Source organism: Berghia stephanieae, chromosome 5 (genome assembly GCF_034508935.2).
Source record: "Berghia stephanieae isolate SIO BIC M18660-M18661 chromosome 5, UCSD_Bste_1.3, whole genome shotgun sequence".
Lineage (NCBI taxonomy): Eukaryota > Metazoa > Mollusca > Gastropoda > Nudibranchia > Aeolidiidae > Berghia > Berghia stephanieae.
This window is the reverse complement of record NC_088364.1, coordinates 40268447-40285109: the sequence shown is the minus strand read 5'-3', so window position 1 is coordinate 40285109 and position 16663 is coordinate 40268447. Positions and strand designations below refer to the sequence as shown.

At 33.2% G+C, this 16663-nt stretch overlaps 1 protein-coding gene across 2 annotated transcripts in view; it reads right to left on the bottom strand.

The window, feature by feature from the left end:
* LOC144972914 (WD repeat and FYVE domain-containing protein 3-like) overlaps positions 1-16663 on the bottom strand; it is a 92920-nt gene that overhangs the window by 10793 nt on the left and 65464 nt on the right. For both annotated transcript variants that reach the window (XM_078914717.1, XM_078914718.1), the window contains 15 exons: positions 16102-16261; positions 15420-15637; positions 14557-14705; positions 13002-13061; positions 12475-12621; positions 12054-12137; positions 10878-10932; positions 9802-9921; positions 8907-9024; positions 7759-7865; positions 6490-6643; positions 5303-5394; positions 3026-3341; positions 2154-2308; positions 840-932 (listed from right to left, as the gene is read on the bottom strand). In XM_078914717.1, coding sequence (XP_078770843.1) covers positions 840-932; positions 2154-2308; positions 3026-3341; positions 5303-5394; positions 6490-6643; positions 7759-7865; positions 8907-9024; positions 9802-9921; positions 10878-10932; positions 12054-12137; positions 12475-12621; positions 13002-13061; positions 14557-14705; positions 15420-15637; positions 16102-16261 — 2028 coding nt within the window. The remainder of the gene's footprint in view (positions 1-839; positions 933-2153; positions 2309-3025; positions 3342-5302; positions 5395-6489; positions 6644-7758; positions 7866-8906; positions 9025-9801; positions 9922-10877; positions 10933-12053; positions 12138-12474; positions 12622-13001; positions 13062-14556; positions 14706-15419; positions 15638-16101; positions 16262-16663) is intronic.

The window sequence follows — 16663 nt, the reverse complement described above, 5'->3', positions numbered from 1 at the left end:
GGAACAGATGATTCGACATGAAAGCCATCATTCCACCTGTATTGACATTACCTACAAGCAAAGAATCCTATTTATGAAGGATACACTAAAATGCTTACAAAGTAAAATATAACTAAAACTATGATGGACATAACAGAGAGATGATTTACAAAGAAAAAAATATCATCCCTCAAAAATAAAAGAACTATACTTTTGACTAACTCCCTCTTAGCTAAGGATCCCTGCCAGGACCAACAAAAAAAAAGGTGTAATCTCAATCTAGAGCAAAGAGAGCAACATGTTAAAGGATTATTCTGGCAACTTCCATATCTAAAAATAATCCTGAAGAAATAGTCAAAAGATATAGAAATATCATATGATTGTAATAAATGTAAAGTATTAAACAAAAATGAAGAGATATGCATCTTTTTAAAAAAGACAAAATACATAACAGGGAGCATTTCTACCCTGAAACTTTCTTAATCCAGCAACAAAATCTAAATATATTTTAATATTATGTTTTCGGTTGTTTTGTTTTTTTTAAGCTCTCGCATCCATTGTTGTCTAATATTGATGAAATTGATGTTAATGGTAAAATTCTGTACTGCCACATCTAAAATATAAGACTCGACTGTAAGCACTTAAAATTATATGTATATATATTAAATATTATGCCCTTTCTGGTAAAATCATCATGTCAAAGGAAACTGATGTAATAAATCAAAACTTAACTATGAACTTACTTAACATACAGTTACAGCCATACCACCTGGTAGAAAAGATTTAACAGTTACCAGATTAAAAAAAAAAATTTTTTTAAGCTAAATGTTTTGAAGAGAAAATTGAACACATATACTCACACAGCTTGTGCCAGCAGTAATAAACATTTTGTCATTGGGACATGATGCACAGAGGATTTCTCCATTGTCCAGCCCCTCAAACACAATAACAGCCTGTCAGAAATAAAGTTGATAAAATAATGGCACTGAGATAGTTTTTTTAAAGAATAAAAATATATATTTCCGACTAAAGGTTTCCCAATAACAGCAAAGTGTTAAAGGAAAGGCATAGTAAAGCTGCATGATCTTCACTTCCAAATTTGAGGACCTAGATATGACTTAAAGCTGCTGCACTGCGCGGCCTTGAGCAAGTCACCTCATCCAGGCACTTAGCTGATGTCTGAACCATTTAGTTCCCTTCAAAAGGCAAATTTCCCGACTGGGATGAAAGAGGGAATTATAATTTTTAACCTCATTATAAAAAAAATATATATAAAAATATATTAATAATAAATCAAATAGCTACAAAACAATAATAATAATAATAATAATAATAAATAATAATAATAATAATAATAATAATAATAATAATAATAATAATAATATCAATAATAATAATAATAATGTAAACACTAAACACACCAAATAAATAAACAAATGAAGAAATTTATCATAAATTCATTTTTTAAAATTACCTTTTCACCAAAATCAAACTAAAAGGATCAGAAGACAAAAATTGTCTCTTCTCTCTGAACATTTCATGAAAACAAAAGACAGTATCGTCAATCTGACTCTGCGATTATATGCACAGGTGACAATTAGTCTTATTACTAGTCAATACTTCTAAAATGTAGGATGTCATCTAGAGTTTGAACGATCAGAATTGGAAATAATTGGTGACAGGCTAAAATTGTGAAGGTGTCCTAAATTATATAAAAAGACTGCAACCGCATCTGGGGCGTGTATATTTGGAGTTGCAGACAATATACAAGATGTGCAATCAATCTTTAAAAATTCATAGATCCTATGGATGAATAAATGATTTTTTTTGTTTGTTGCTTTAGGTCTCTTCCAACACAATTGAGGTTATATGAGAGACCGCTGAAACAAAAAAACAAGCAATCTAACAAAAATAGTACAAATGTAAATCAAAATCATAACCTAAAGATATCATACGCTAAATTATAAATAACCAAGAACAAACAGGCAGAAGATTTACAGAAAAAAAAATATCCCCTGTCAAAAATACAATCACAAACTAAAGAAGCAGGATAGGCTAGTAAAGAGAAGAAGAAACGACATCACTATCGGATCGTACACCCAAGCGAACATCATAGGTATATGATTCAAGGGTGATGCTCCCATCTAACCACCCGCGATGAATAAATGACCCACCTTGTCAGACTCGTATGGGCCAATGCGAATACTTAGGTCAGAGAATCCCCATGCCAAATACCGTCCATGAGATGGTGGGATGAGGACTTTATTCTGTTCTACAGCCTGGATGTTTTTCTCTGTTGTATGAATCTGACCCACAGCAGCCTTCAGCTCTGATGGAGAGACAAAGATAGAGGACTGCATTAGTAGAATTGAAGCAAAATACACAGACACAGTTGAATTTGATTTTTTTTTTTTTTTAACGTAAGTTTTAAAACAAAAGAGGAGAGAGAGCAATGACAGTTTTTCTTCCCAGATAAAAAACTCAGAAACAAAACTGATCCCTCTAAAGGTAATGCATCAGCCTAGCATCCGATGGAACTGGTTCAAAGTTCTACTCTGACGCTTTTTCCAACAGATTTTCATCATTTAAAAAGTAGCATCTCTAAATAAAAGAACATTGCAAGAGCACTTTTTATAGCACAGGGCCTTTAAAATTCCAAAGCCACATGAATCAATTCCCAAAATTTGAATCAATGACATCCCAATAAAAGGGTGTATGATTTAACCACTATAATATCCATTTACCAGCATGGCCTATTAAATCATCTGTATGTCAGGACAAATTTTCTGGCCTCTCTGTCCACTTAGCAGTGATTGGGTGGCTAGTTCTAATCTCAAATCAGTGGAAAGTACTCAACATTGTTTTAAGTGTCATATTCATAGATTTAAAAAAAACCTATAGTTTCCAGCCCACAGGCCCCTTGAACCTGATAATTATTTTACAATTTCTTTCATAAGAAAGACATGCTTTAGTAATAGAACACACCCTTATTTCGCCCAAAACATTGTCAAAATTCAATTAACAATAAAAACATTTTCACACGAACCTTTGACGGGCTGCATGACTGGTTTGAGATTATCAACATGGTGGTAAAAGACAGGCTGGATTGGAATGCTGAGTCGTTTTTGTGGATGGGGCTTCTTGAACAACTGTTTGGGGATCTGACCAAAGTTATTGATGAAACCAATGGTCGCATTCTTCTTCAGGGGGTCGTCAATGGTATAAATGTCCACATTGCCCTCATAAAACAGATGATGGAATACGTTAACAGAATCAATAGCTGCTGGTCCACACTGCTTGAAGCCAAAGATGAGGTCAATCCACTCATGCAGATGGGCACTAACGTAGTCGCATTCCAATGCCTGCCAAAAAGATTATGAAATATAATACTTAAAAGTCCAATTATACGACTATGCAATGAAAATATACTAATAGTAATGATGTTGCTTCATTAGCATTTGCACTTATCACAGATTTGCTTCTTTTTGTTTTTAAACAAAGAAAGATAAAGAAAATTAAAAAAGAGAGAGAAAAATACAATCAAAAAAAAAAAGAAGAAAAAAAAAAAAAGTTGGGGGGGGGGAATTCCACAAAATTTTATTCAAAGAAAGAATTACTGTGATATTATAAGCAATCTTTTTTTAAAAATCAAAATTTCTGATTTTATCCATTCAACACTAACTAATCCACACTCATGTCACCCGTGTAAAAAAAAAAAGAAGATAAATGTAGACAAGATGCTATAGATAGTATGTGCTTAGTTAACCCTCTCGTGTTCAGATTCTTTTTGAGGGAGTAGATAATGAGTTCCCTATATGGCCATGTCAATCATGTAGATATCCTTTGATGATATAAGCCTACTCTTTGATATCTGTAGTCGCCTTTTCGTTTTCTACGGTCACTCATGGCTAAACTCCGTCCAGAAACGATTTCATAGGTCCATCCATCACCAAATTTCAAACTTTTGTTCTCGTGAGTTCTTAAGTTTTTTGACCGAAGAACGATTGGCTACTGAGCATCTTGACCCTTCAACGATTGGTCGTTCTGGCAGCTCCCGTGTCAACAGCCGTCAACAATGAATTGAATCATCGTTGAGGCAGTGGAAGACGGCCATGGAATAGTTGCGTCACATCGCCACGTTGTTGAATAAATTAGCCAGGCATGGTCGATAGGTAAAAAAGCCAAATTATGTTCTAGTTACATTTGAAACAAACAAAGTATATCACTGATCTCGTCTCTTTGAGATATAAAGAATGATATAAAAATCAAGAAAATCGGCCGATAAATAAAAAAGTTGCTAAAAAAAAGTAAAATAAACAAAAGCAATTTTTAAAATCAAATTTATTCGTAAAACAGTTGGTTTTCAACCGATTTTTATGAAACAAAGACCAATGTACTTCTTTTTTCAAGCTGATTTCAGCAATGTGACTTTCAAATTCCTCCGAATTATATTTTTTACTTTTAGATTTTAGCTTTTAGGCCTACTCAATAAGGTGTTATATTCCTTGCATAACAATAGCGTAATACATCGACGAGGAGAAGCGTCTTTGTTTCGGCCAGCTGGATAGATAGCCTGTGATTGGTTGAAGATTTTGAGACGCTTGATTCACAATTCTACACGAACGGACCCTGGCGGTCTATCAAAGAGCTGTAACAAATTTATTTACCGACTATTTTTCTTGGTGCTAAAATTACAAAGTAATAATTTCGCATCAGAAAAAATAACTCTGAAGTTCCTATCTCTTTATTACAATAAAATTGATACCTCAAATCACAAAATCGACCCACAAATAAGGGAGTTATAAATTATTCATAATATTTTTTAAAGTTTACAATAATTGTCTTCAAAGTCAATTTTCATCACCAAAGTCGTAATTTTTTACCGATTTTTACCAAACAAAGTGCAATGTCAATGATTTTCACCCGCAAATAAAATAGGATTTAAATCGCGATTTCTGAAACATATTTTCGTTCCTGTCGGCAAATTTATAAAAATCAAAGCTGAAAACACCCTGCGGCAGTGACAGGGCCTGTCATTTCCTTCACAACGATTGGATTTTACTTACTGAGGCCAGTCTTGACTACCCCGCCCATGAATATTATGCCGTTATCAGTTTTTGTCGGGTTGAATCTTAAAGAGTTAAGAAGCTCATAACATTGCCATCCGGAAGTATGACGAACCAACACACAAAACTATGTGTAACCTTAAACGTTAATAGTCCAGATAATACAGTCTAGTGAGAATTACTCATAAACGTGGGTGGCAAAAAAACAAAAACATAGACCAGAGTGACGTCAACTTCATTCTATCTATATAACTTACCTGTCTATGTACTCTGATAAATTCCTTGGGGTCTCCTTTGGCCCAGGGAGGCAAAATAACATCCCCTAAAGCAACTCCGTTCTGTTTAGCCCCTGTGATAACAAGAGCATAAAAATAAAATATTCTTTCTATAATATATCAAACAAGTATAGTTATCATTTTGCTGCAAAATGTATGTTCTATTAAATATATCTTTCATTGCTCTAGTTTTAACAGCCAAAAAGGTAATTTATTTAATTTACAAAGGTTTACAGCACTTGCAACATTAAGAAGTAATTTGAGCACCAGGGAAAACAAAGATAGTAGAGTAGTAAAAAAGATAAGATCTAAGAAAAATGTAAAATAAACGGGACTAGTTCAACAGAGATCAGAAGTTCGAAAGAGCACTACATAATTGTTGCCTGTCTGAAAACAGTTAAACGATCTACACCAACATTGCTACAGGACTTCTACCAAATAGAACACACTCAAATGGATACAAAAGTGGATAAAAAACTTAACAATGACAATCATTTATGGAGAAAAGATATACAAGGAATGAAACATCATCTCCAAAAAAATATCCATCCATCAAACTATTTCCCTCTCAGTAAGGGTCCATATAACACCAAATGATCTCATTCCAGAACAGGGACAACAAAGTCACATGATAGGGGAAAAGGAGATACTTCAAAGCTCTGGATTGATGAAGAATTTCCCAGCCAGGTTGGCTAATGTTCCTCCACCCTGAAGGCGTAATGGAAAACAAAAACGAAGACATATTACATTAACACTAAAATGAGACATGAGTGTGGTCTGATCTATTGTATGCTTATAACTGCTGGAAACCAAATAGAGTATGGAGAGAGAATGGTATGGAGCAAAAGCTGAAAAACAGTCCTTCAATGGGATTTTTTTATTAATCATGAAATAAAGAATCCTCTTGAATCAATTTTTTTAAAAACCCAAAAAACAACAACTATTGTCAAGGTGAAGAGAGTATGACAGGTGACACATTAACAGAAAGGATGATAAAGGAAAAAAAAAAAGTGCTGACAGGAAAAATAGAATGGAGAAAAGATGGGTTGATTTCTTGAAGAGGGCTAATGACAGAGTGGACAGAGAGACGTGATTGCAACAGACCTGGCAATTGATTAATTGAAATAGAAGAAAATAATATAAATTAATTTCACTCCAATCGAGCTTACCTAAGTCAAATTTGTTTTTATTGACCAGGAAATCTGGAAGATAGAAGAATTCTGGGATCAATTCTTTCACATCAGCCATGTTGTTTTTGGAGGCAGATGCCCAGTTCTCACTGATGCTATGGAACATTCGGTCTGCAAGGTCAAAATGGCCACCCTGTGTTTATAAGAAATAAAAAATTTAATTTGAAATATTTTTTAAAATATCAGCATGGGTAATCATGAGTTAAAATCTTTAAAATGGTTATACACAATTCAAAAGCCTATTTAATATGTTTCACAGCATGCAATTCCATCCTTTCGATTAATTGCACATTTGATCTCTTGACGGATAATAATAATAATAATAATAATAATAATAATAATAATAATAATAATAATAATAATAATAATAATAATAATAATATATATTAATAATAATAATAATAATAATAATAATAATAATAATAATAATAATAATAATAATAATAATAATAATAATAATAATAATAATATACTTTATTCATCCAAAAAAAATGGAAATTCGTTTACAGACGTGGCATGCATGAAAATGTATAAACACAAAGTTGAAAATCTATGGCGACAATGTATACATATATAATATATGCAAATGCACAAAAATGTAAAAATATACAACCAAGAACCAATAGCAACACTTTATATATCAATTTGATAAATTGAGATAAGCCATACCTCTGGCCTTTAGTCCGAACTTGTGTGTGTATATTTAAAAGATAGCATTTAATCTAAATCACAGATCTTATACTAAACTAAGAATTTGCATATTTATTCCATGACAAAACAATTGAAACAGAACATATAGCATTCATATATTTAGGTCTATCATATTAGCTGTTTTCATTATGTATCACGGAAATTATGAATTATCATAGAGTAATAATGTAATTATTGTTTATTGCTTTAAATTTCAACCAGAATTTTTAATTTCTATAATTGATAAATGTCTACTTAATTGTAGCATAACAGTCGAGTATTGAAACATATGCAGAATGATGCAACTTGTGTATAATAATTTGCAAGGGTGAGAGAGGGGTCGATATTGCTATTTTGTCAACATTATACTCCAGCAATTACTATGCTTCACTTCAGTTTAAATTTTGTGAACATCTTTGTGAGCTCTTTACTTGTACCATGTCTTTATAAGGAAACTGAAGAGGGAATAGCTGATTAAAAAGTTACCATTTTCCTAGACCTTAACAAGAAGTCACATATACAAAAATAGAAACATTTCAGGAATCCATCAAAACAAACCTGCAACTTGAGAAAATGTTGTGTGAACGGTTCCATCCTGACTAGATATGAGGCCACAATCATAGCAGAGGAATAGTGGGTGCCATAATGGTATGGAGGAGTTTCTCCTAAAATAAAGAATGGAAAAATTGAAAAAGACTTTGACATTTAACTTTTTAATGAGCTTTTATATGGCATAATATTGTGCTCAAAGTGCTTTATGAGGTCTCCCAAACCAATCAACACTAAGCATATAAGATGAGACAAGATGCCTGTAAGGCACTATTTTTTGCAGAGACAATGCTGTTCCCAGTCGGATACTCATTTTTCACCTCCTGAGTATAATGAAAGAAAGGAGACGACTTTATGTTACCCACAGCAAGACACAATCCAGGGACTCACAGGTCAGAAGCTAAATGTCTTATATTGACCATAAAGCCTCCTTTTTCACTACTCACAAAAATTGATCAACATTGCTTGCTACCCTTTGGACATGATATTAGTCTACATCACAGTACATTCTACAAAATCAGACAGCACAAAAAAAAATTAATTTAAATTGAGCTTTTATATAGTGCAATATCCACTAACAAGCTCAACGCGCTTTACAGGGGGTCTCTGGTCAACAGCAACACTTAACATTTAGGACAGGACATGGCGCCCGTTAGGCAATACTAAAATTTATTTCGGACAGAGACAACGCTGTTAACGGCCAGGTACTCATTTTACACCTGAGTACGGTGAGAGAATGTGACTAAAGAGCCTTTTCCAAGGACTCAACTATGCGCCGAGCAAGGTTCGAACCCAATACCTTCTGATCCGAATGCAAGTGTCATACCACTAGACCACATAGCCGCACAGTAGTATTGTATAGGCTTTAAAAAAATAAGAATCTATAAAGATATGCTTTAAAAAGTAATGGTGTTCCAACTAGACTACCAAAAAGGAAAAATTTCATTCAGATTTCTGGTTTCACTTACAAATTGGAAAACAAATGGCTGTGAATATCTTTCACTTAATCACTGCTGTTTGATAAGTATCTCCAAAAATAGACCTAGACTGATCTGGGACTGTTCTAGGAGACCTATCAGGACGACTAACATAAATCACGGATATGTTTTAATAAAATATATCATTCTCCACTGATGTCACTGTTACACGATTTTTACCTTGAGGGTCATCCCACTCGTTGTATCTTTTCTGAAACTGCCTCAGTCTGTCTGGGGTCTGTGCTCCCATGGGTTTTGATAAATCTCTGAAATTGGCAGCTTTTGTCAAATCCAGGTCCTTGGTGGGGAAGAAAAAATTATTTTTTTTTAATTTGTCATTTTAAAAACTTTCATATTTGACATGTTATGATCGTACATTTGATCAACTATGCATAACATCAGAGCAGACAAAATCTAGTAAGGAAATGAAATGAAGGAAACCCTAAAACAAAGAGGAATCAGGATAGTTCTTTTCAAGGCCTATTAAAAAACAAAGGGACCAAAATGGTCCAAAAGTAAAGAAAAGAATATATAAAATAAACAATAGGTGATAAGTTTCTATTCAAGGAAAAACGAAATGTTGCGACTTTTAGCTCATATCAGCGTCAGTAAAACAAAAGAAAATGGGATAGTCACAAAATTCTAGACATACAATTTAAAAACACAGAAGAAAAAGTAAAACAAAGGGGACTGGATCAAACAGGGGGGCTTAGGTAAACTCCAAGAACAATCTATCAGTATGCTTAGTTTGAGATCGTCTAAAAGTCTCACCCAGACATAAGCACAGGAAAACATTCAAATGTTTACAAAATGTATTCAAAATATAAACTATTATAATAAACAGCAGAGAGGTGATTTACAAGGACAATAATATCATTTTCAAAATCAAACAATATACATTTGACAATTTTCCTCTGGCCAGTGCTATTCTAATTACCACTTTACAGATACACTTTGTAACTTAAATTCACTTTTCTCAGATAGGCTGATACCAAATTATCTTTTATAATAAATATGTTTTCAGATTTAAAACACAAATAATAAAACACAAGCCTAGAATTGTATGGTAATTTACCTCAGTGTCATAGTTGGCGATGATCCAAGGAAACACAGGATATTGCATTAAATCATTGTATGACCTGCCAGCTAAGGTATTGAGATGCATCAAGTATTGGAAGTTACTGATCTCACCTTTCTGAAATCAAAAAGTTGTGGTGGCAATGAGAACAAGGTTTGTTTTGCAACAATTTTAATAGATTGGAGAAGAATTTTCACTATGATGATGAAGATAATGACGACGACGATGACAATGATGATGATGATGATGATGATGATGATGATTCTGAGGATTTGTCGAAAGATGCTAGATAAATCTACTATCATTACCAATGTGATGATGAAGATTTAGAGGCAATTTTCCAACCACAGGTTATTGGATAGCTGAGTCTGCTAGATCTGATGGAAAATACTTTGAAATAGACTCGCAACCTATCCAAAGGGTAACAAGCAAGTGTTACTGTTCACTAACGCTAAAGAATATCAGCATAAACTCCAGCTTTATAAGCTCTGACAAACTGTGTCACCACAGTCAGAGTCTCTCTCTCTCTCTCTCTCTCTCTCTCTCTCTCTCTCTCTCTCTCTCTCTCTCTCTCTCTCTCTCTCTCTCTCTCTCTCTCTCTCTATCCACACACACACAAACAAACACACACATGCTCCCATACTTGCACATGTATACACATATGCATAAACCAAGATACATTTATTTGATTAAACATATATAATTGTGCATATTTTATTAGGATCATGGAAAAATAAACTTGTAACAATATAAATAATATCAGTTTATACTCAAAACCAAGAAATTGTTTTACAATCTAATTTTTACATTAGTTTGGTTTTTTTTTCACATTAAAAATATTTAACGTTGTTGGTTCAAGTTAATTTTTAATAGTTTTTATATTTTCAAACCAGTTGGTAGGTTCTAGAAAAAGCAGCAACACTGGATTTTATTTTCAAACAATGTAACTTTAAATGACCTCTTAGTTGCATCCATTCATCAAACAGTAGCAATAAAGTATGTCTCTCTACCTCACACACACAAACACACATAAACCGAAGTTTAAAAATTACATATCTGTAATCATTTCTCACCTCCCATCTCTGTGTTACAGATTTCTCTCCGATCAAATTGCTAATGATTCCACTCCTGAAAGATTATAGCATGTCACAAAATAAATTTTAAAAACGTAATCATAATACCATATAACACAAATCCATTTTCCGACTAATAATAAGATGATGAGTGTACCATAGTATCCTTTACTGGTTTTTTAAAATGTATTTTACGTAATTTTTTAAATTGCTTAGTTGTTCAAAATAGTCCCTGTTTCAGTCCGGGTTTGTTTTTCTTGACCCCTTATTATATGGTAGCTGTGTCTATTAAATCTGATGGAAAGTGTTCTGCAATAGAATATCATCCTCTTCAAAAATAGGCAATTGATACTGTCACTCAGAAACCAGGGTAAACGCCAATTCTATGGGCCTTGTCTTGTGGTTCTAAAGGTCTGTTTTTTTTTCAATTTTCAATATTTCATCTATTTCATGAAATGAACCTCACATTTGTTGCATAAAAATGCAAATTGCAAAATCATACAAGGATTTCAAATGTTACAAGTGAGCCCATTCATTGAAGTCTTGGATAGAGTTTAATGAATATTTTTATTGGTAAAATTAGAGCTTGAGCAACAGTTAAGACTAGCCAAAGTTCACAGTTCAATTCAAAATTATAGCATTTGTATGAAACTAATTTTATAAAATCAACAAAATTAATATGTTCCCAGGCCATGTATATTTGAATGCTTCATGTTTACCAACTTTAATTGAAAAGTGAAGAAATCCTTTTGTACAAGAATAAATCGGATCAATTCAAAAATACATCCACTTACTACAACACTACACGGCATAGGACTAAAAAGCATAAGCTTAGCATATGCTTAAAGACCTCTGAATAAGAGACAACAACATTATGAGGAGAAAAATATTTTGGTTCCTTCATTTTCTAGCTAATATTCAGGTAAACCTGATCTCTCAAGAGGATCTATCGAGAGTGGAGTATTAACTGTTCTTTGATCATGTCCATGGGGAATACTGATAGTTCATTTGGGAATAATATCTATCCTGGTTGCGGTCAATAATAACTAATATTAGCTAAAGAATGAAATCTTTATCAAACAGTTGAAAAGTGAAGACCACATAAAATGTTTTTGTGTGAATAACAATACTTTCTGAAAATTTGAGAAATGTAAAAAATTAAAATTTACAAATTACCCTGCTTCCACTTTGGCATTTTGCCGCTGTCCTGACACAGAATGCTGGGCATTGTCTGTCATAGCCGTTGCCACAGACAGAAACCTTAAGATGATGAAGAACAGAAAAACAAAAGATAAACTTAGAACACAAAATCAACAATAACTTTTGCACAATAACACATAACCTATCACATCTTTTATAGGTTCAATTTTACCTTTCATTTTTATTTTCATCATCTGGTGGATTTAACAAAAAGTAAAATACACTAAACTAGCATTCTTTGTAAGTGGTATTAATCAATTGATTTTGACCAAGAGTAGTCAAATTTCTTTTTGTGCTGACCATTTTGGGTGTGTTAAATCTGAGGAAAAGTGTTCTGTGATTAGCTTCCTATTCTTACGGCTTTCAAAGATTAATTTTTTATGCCTAAGATACTTACTTTCCTAAGACTTTATTTCGAATCTTCTTAGGAAACGAAAGCAGGTGGTTTCGACCATCACTGGAAAACACTTCAATTGCAATCGGCTGGAGCAAGTACCGGCGTTTATGAACTTCTCTGATCTCATCATAAGCAAATCTACTGTACCTGGATGATCATAGGAAAAAAGTGAATGTTTGTATGTGAAGATAGTATTCCAAGAATGGAATTTAATAATTTCATTGTTTTAAAAAAAGCTCAAAACTTATATATCATCAAACCAAAACTTTATTCATATGCACTGATTTAACCTGAGATAAATGTGGAATTTCTCCGACAAACACAAAAAGAGCTTGTGAACATTGTATTGTACATTATTATGTGACAGGTTGAGATCCTGTTCTTTTGCAATGGTTTTACACACTTAATTCAGCTTGCAAGCAATTCAATTCAAAAGAGGTTCACCCATATTCCATTTCTACTTGCTCTGACTCAAAATTTAAAATATCATAGACTAATATACATCGTTTGGCAGGTCTTAAACTTACATTCTCTTGAGATTTCCCCCTGATCCCATGGAAGACTTTGGAATGATTGGGTCATGAATTCTGTAAATCAGAAAAATGTCGACAGGAAAGTGGGTGGTGAACCAAAAAGAAAAAGCACCAAAGATTAAAGAAATATATTGTTGCTATTAAAAACAGGATTTTTGTAAATGTTTTAGTTTTAAAAGAAAGGCTGTTTTTAGCAACATCAAGTCTAGAACTCCCTGTATGACTTTTTTAAAAAACAGTTATAGCCACTGAAATGACGTTAAAGTGTTGTAAGCACCATTAAACTCTTTAAAAACAAAATTTTCATTGTTCAGTTCATGATGATTTCCTGTTATCCCACCATTTTATACTCCTAAAATTTAATATACATAATAAATCTTATTCTTTTTCTTCATATAAACCAACAGACTCAGTGATACTATTGTTACTTCACTGCACATTTTTAAAAAGGAAATAAATGAAACAACTAATTACCTATTACAAACACACACACACACACACACACACAATGACAGAGAGAGGAGAGAGAGAGAGAGAGAGAGAGAGAGAGAGAAGAGAGAGAAGAGAGAGAGAGAGAGAGAGAGAGAGAGAGAGAGAGAGAGAGAAGAGAGAGAGAGAGAAGAGAGAGAGAGGAGAGAGGAGAGAGAGAGAGAGAGAGAGAGAGAGAGAGAGAGGAGAGAGAGAGAGAGAGAGAGAGAGAGAGAGAGAGAGAGAGAGAGAGAGAGAGAGAGAGAGACATACACACAAAATAAATAAACAAAGACACCTTCAAATAAAAAAACATCTTGTGCAAAACATTTAAGAATGTTTTAAAAACAATTTTAACAATATATAAAAAAAATGGTTTGCCATAATCTTTTAAAAAAACAAACAATACAACAAAAAAACAAAACAATTCCTCTCCAAACACAACTTATATATTTTGGTGGGATTGAGCCATGCATTTCCGGATAAAAGTTTCACTCTCAAAACTCAATTTCTTTTTTTTTTTTTTTTAAAGAATGGGAGGAGGTATTTCTCTTACCTCTTTTTTTTGAAAATGGATTTTGGTTTGGGAGCAAAGGAATGAAGGGTCTTAATTCAATTCTAGACGCCTAACAAGGGGAATTTAAAAACAATGAAGAAAAGATTAAACTAGCAGCTCCAAAAAGACGAATAAATGGTTCAACCAGGTTGCTTAGGACTCAAACTCTCAAAAAATCAATGTAAAATGGCAAAACGATCCATGTTTCCACTATTGAAGAGATGATGCTTTGCTCAGTTCTGATTTCATCTTTTAAAGATAATAGAGAGGAAGGAATTAAGCCTGACATATTTGTTGTTTAAATACAATTAGATGCTATTTTAGTTTGCTACATATTTATTCTTTTTTTTTTTTTTGGTTAATTCTTTGTTGGTCACGAGAAAATTCAATTTCTTTTATTATCTTTATTTTGCTATTTTTAAAATTAAAAGCAAGACAGACCACTTTATAAAAAATGGGTTGGTTTTCAGAATTGATATGAAATATAAAAAAAAAAATAAATAAAAAAAACATTTCAAAACTTACTCATATGGCAAAGAGTCAATGTCTTTGATTTCCCTACTCCTGAGCAAAGTGAATCCATCAATGACGTAGAAATGGTCCTTGCCAAATAAAAGTAAACCCTCTGCTGTGTCCAACCCTTGAATTCGGGCGCACCGGAACATGTGGCTTATCTGTCCATATAAAAGAATTTAAGGTATTTTCAAGCACTGAATAATAAACTATATGAAATAATTGAAGATCCTGGAGCCAACAGTATGAATCACAAGGTGTAAGTTTGAAATAAATTGAGAATTGACTTTGAACCCAGCAATCAATTAAATTGCAGTGTCCAGAGGAGAGACTTAGGTTCTTTTCATCATAAAAAAATCAGTGAGGGAGCTAAATTTCTAAGTCTAATGTTTATCATTGATGGCTAAAAATTAGAAAAATAGAACTTGAGTGGATTCAACCCTAAGGTCTTTATTTGTCAATGAAATAAATTGAATATTGATTTTACCTTCTTTGTTTTTTCACCTATTTATCATTTACCTTTATTTGGACACATCGAGGTGAAAGCAATATTTACTTATTTGTGAATTATGAAAGTATGGAGGGCTTACGATAAAATGTCAAATGTGTCTGTGTGTGTGTGTGTGTTTGTATGTATGTGTGTGTGTGTGTGAGAGAGGGAGAGAGAGAGAGATAGAGAGAGAGAGAGAGGGAGAGAGAGAGGGAGAGAGAGAGAGAAGAGAGAGAGAGAGAGGAGAGAGAAGAGAGAAGAGAGAGAGAGAGAGAGAGAGAGAGAGGGGGGGGGGGGAAGCAGATAAGAAGAAGAAAAGAAAAAAAAGGAACCCCCCCCCCCCCCCCCCCCCAAATACTAAGGAATAATGATAAACAATACTTACCCTTTCCTTCTCCCCAATGAAATGCAGAATGGTCTGATTGTCAGCCTTGGTACTGGGTGATGGTGGTGGGTTATCTGATGTTGTCTCTCCATGCCCTTCATTTATTCCATCACCTTGGTTATCCAAACTAGGCAAGTCGTCGTTATCATCATCATCACCCGTTGTTGAAGATTTGGTACTTGTCGACCTTGGCAGCAGTTTCTTAAGATTGTTGACATCTAGAAAATGGGATAATATGAATGTCAATGCTAAACATTCATTACAAACAAAAAGTTTTCAGAAATCAATTATAAATTTTAAGCTTAAACCAAGGATGATAATAACAGCATGATTAGAATGATGATGCTGGTGATAATGGTGTGATGATGGTAATGATGATATGATGATTGTATAGTAGCGGCGGTGGCAGCATCATAATATTTAATGATAAACAAATATGTATACAATAACCTGGAACGTGAATTTATGACAAATGATCAAAAGTTTGTTTTTCAATTGGTCTTTCTATCTCTTCTAATTTCTTTTTTTTTTAATGTTCAAAAGCAAAGGTTTTCTTTCACTTTCTTGTCACAGAAACAAAGGAATCTTTTACCATATGTTGAAAAGGAAAGAAACTTATGTAATATCAGTATTTTAAAAAATACAAAATTTTAATATAATACAGCTTATCAAATAATCTCACCATCAGGGGAACTCCTATTAAGATCAATGTCATTGACCATGAGATCAGCATCGGATGTCCTTAAAATGGGTGTGGCCTCCACACATAGAATTCCTTGAGGCCAGAAATTCTCATAATACTCCTTGCTGTCATAGCTGATGGCTATCTTGTACCGTAGAGGCTAATGGATTAAAAAAATATTACTTAATATTTAATTCAGTCCTGTTCCTTCTGTCACTAATTGAAATTATTTGGTCCAGTTACATGTAGTAATCTGGGCAGGTTGCCCTTACAAAAAACAAGTTTTAAATCAATGAGAGTGCTTTCTAACCAGAGAGTCAAGGCAATGAATTCTCCTGTTATCGGTGAAATTTTATTCAGGTACTTCCCATGCATGCTCCATACATTCATAATTTCAAACAAATAAAAATGTAAGTAATCAGATATTGAATCACTTTCATCATTTGCCTATAATGTTGATTATGGTAAAGCCACATAATCTGTCTATTTAAAAATTTGGAAGCTATCAATTACACCTGTATTGTATTGTTCTTTTAATAGCTTTGCAACATCAATTGCCATC